This window comes from Mastomys coucha, unplaced genomic scaffold (genome assembly GCF_008632895.1).
Source record: "Mastomys coucha isolate ucsf_1 unplaced genomic scaffold, UCSF_Mcou_1 pScaffold15, whole genome shotgun sequence".
Lineage (NCBI taxonomy): Eukaryota > Metazoa > Chordata > Mammalia > Rodentia > Muridae > Mastomys > Mastomys coucha.
Window position 1 is genome coordinate 40,604,554 of NW_022196897.1, and position 3,061 is coordinate 40,607,614.

A 3,061-nucleotide genomic window follows, 5' to 3' on the forward strand; every position below is an offset into this window, starting at 1 on the left:
CTTACTTATTTCATTTTCTAAACAGTGGAAGTAGTATAAACATATATGCTGTATTTAAAAACTAAGTTCACACAAAACAGGAAATATAAATGAGGAAACAACTGAAGCCCCTGACTCCTTAAATGTTGAGTACTCTGATATTGTGGTGCTCTTGTGCAGGCAACCATAGCTGCTCTGAGTTTGAACATATTTAAAACTTAATTGCTTTGTTGATGGAAATGAAATGTTATTTTTTTTTTTTCAAGGAGAGAATGTACAGGTACTTTATTGCTCACCTCTCACACAAAACACACCTCCAGCCACTTTCTTTCACAGCTTGACAGTGTTTACATGTACAAAAAACCCGGCAGAAGCATCGAGTGATTTTAGTATAGACGTGGAGAGTGACTCAGCCAGGCTTCTGTCTTCTGCAGCAATAATGAAGGGCCTCCTGCACTGAGCAGGACTTGCATATGCTGAGCCAGTAGCATTAACTAGTGCATAAAACAAATGTCTGCTCACCATTTCTTCTAGCGAATTTCAAGTAAAAACAAGGTTGAAGGAGGAACTTTTGTCTCGGATGGATGCAGGTCTGTTTGAGTTGCTATACTTAACTAATATACTACGGTTCACAACTTAGTTTGCTTTTGTCATTTTTATGGATTTTGGCCGTGTTCATGGATTTCAGAGGAGCATATGGTACAGTATTCCACCAACAGGGTAAGGCTACCGAATGTGCTATCTGCAAAAGAGCTCATGTAATAGGAACCAACCCAACAGGTCTATCAAAAAGAAAGGTGATGAAATCTCTCTGAATAAAATGCCAATCAGGGCAGAGCTATGCTCAGAGAATAGATATCAGAAGATAGTTTATGAAAAACACACATGGATTGTTAATATGAGGAAGGTTTCCCAGCAGTAAATATAAAAAAAGTCTAGGCAAGTCCTCATTTTCAAAACTTGCATATTGGAAATGTGAAAACTATTTTATTCAAGTAATTTCTTCAAAAAAGTATGTATGTTCCAACTGGATTAATCTACTGGTCAATTAAAGGCAACTTAAATTGCCTTTAAAATTTGTTTTTCATAGAAAGAAGAGATGTTTCTTAAATAAACAGTGTTATGTCAAACTGTTTAGTAATAAAAAGAGAGAAAGAATTGAATGAAGACCAGCAAATGGTTATCGTAAGCAGGAGTATGCCTGCTACCTGTGGTCTTACATTCATTCCAAATAGATGCTGGATTCAGGATTCTGAAACTAAGTTTCTATTACTTGAGCTCTAGCAAAGTCTCTGTAGCCTCAACTCGTATAATGTCTTCCTTGTCCAAACCCAGACTGACTGTACTGATAGCCTCCATGTTGGAAGTGCTGTTCAAACTGGCCCCCTTGGTGGTAAGTCTGGTTCCCTCTTCCTCCCCAGCCTCCTCCCTGGCTTCCACGTCCTCCCGGACCTCCCCGACCACCTCTTCCCCCACGCCCACTGCCTCGTTTGCTATGGTGCCCACCATCTTGGTATCTATTGTCCTGCTGGTATCCACCGCCCTGGTAGCCACTTCCTGTATATGAGGATGTCTGGAAAGCACTATAGCCACCGCCTTGGTAGCCACTGCTGTGGCCACTGTGGTAGCCACCAGGCTGGAAGCCTGACTCTCGATAGCCACCATCCTGGTAGCCACCTCCACTTCCACTCCCTCCATCTGTCCAGCCTCCTTGATGCTTATTTCCTCTTCCTCCCCCTCGGCCACCATGGTCATAGCCACCACGTCTACCACTCCCTCCTTGTTCATGACCTCCTCGTCCTCCATATGAGGAATGTTCATAACCACCTCTCCCTCCACCTCGGCCTCCTGCTTGCTGTTGGGGGCCATCTTGTCTTTTCTGCCACGGTGGCATCTCTGGGGGCGGAGATTCAATTTCATTAGGTCTGCCACCTCTGTCGGGCACCCTGCCCATCAGCACCTTATTAATAGCACAGGCAGTCTTTTCTCTTATGGACCCACTGCTTGTCCTTAAAATCTTTGACAAATCTTGTCTGGCGGCCAAAAGATGAGCAACAGAAATATTACCTTTAGGAGACAAGACTGAACGCTTTGGCTGGTAAACCTTAGCTAATTTTTCTGTCTGACTCTTAGCTCTGTCAGACCAGCCAAAGGACTGGACAGTGACATCCAAATGTTTGATTAGCAGCTTCCTCCAGACTTCATATTCATTGGCTATGGCTTGGTTAATGGCTTCTATCTTTTCCCAGTGGGCTGGTCCCATCGGCTTCTTCAATAACGGCTTTCCCACATGATTAGGTGGAACTTTTGCTAATGTTTCCTTTAATTTTTTCTCAATCCCGCTGAAGAATTGGAACATAGTTATATTGGCTGGAGGTTTGGACATTCCTAGAGCAATACATATGCCTTTCAACTCTTGAAAGAACTCACTACCGCCTCCTTCTTGAGCTGTTTTTGGAGGAGCATTCACACAGAGCATTCTGGCAGCTTCTAGTTCTGAGATGAGGTATATGAGCAAAAGGAGGCAGTTCTTCTGAACAAGAAGGCGCTTGGTTACATCCCCAGATGTCAGAGAAGGATACAGACAGTCCATCTCCCCAAGTAGCCCACTCACCTCAAGCTGGAATTCTTCAGCTTCACTTGGACTGTTAGTTGTCTGCACATTTTCTTCTAGCTTACAGAGGACTCTTAATTCAGACACCAGCCAAGCACAGAGTTTGGTAAACTCAGGGGAAGCGGCTCCAGCAGAGACTGCCTGCAACAGTGCACCATCGTCCAACAATGGGCCCTTGTAACCTAGATCTTCCAACGACTCCAAGATGTCAGTCTCCATGAGGTCACACTCCACTCTACAGGCTGCCCTCTCGCAGGCAACGCGTACCCTCGCGCATGCGTTCCTTCCCCGGAACTTCCAAGTCCATGAAATGTTACCTTAACCTGCTTCCTCAGTTTCTAAAGTGGGCTACGTTAAACAGCTAATCGCTATTTTTTTTTCTTCTAGCAAAGGAAAACTGTCTTTACGCTATTGATTTCATTGGAATACCAATCATTCGCTTATTACATAATTAAAAATAATACAATC

General features: G+C 43.7%; 1 protein-coding gene across 1 annotated transcript; it reads right to left on the minus strand.

The window, feature by feature from the left end:
• Positions 1-247: 247 nt before the first annotated feature.
• Positions 248-2,821, minus strand: LOC116090177 (protein FAM98A). Its single transcript, XM_031370282.1, has one exon. The coding sequence runs from the start codon at positions 2,810-2,812 to the stop codon at positions 1,280-1,282; it is 1,533 nt and encodes a 510-aa protein (XP_031226142.1). The 5' UTR covers positions 2,813-2,821; the 3' UTR covers positions 248-1,279.
• Positions 2,822-3,061: the final 240 nt, after the last annotated feature.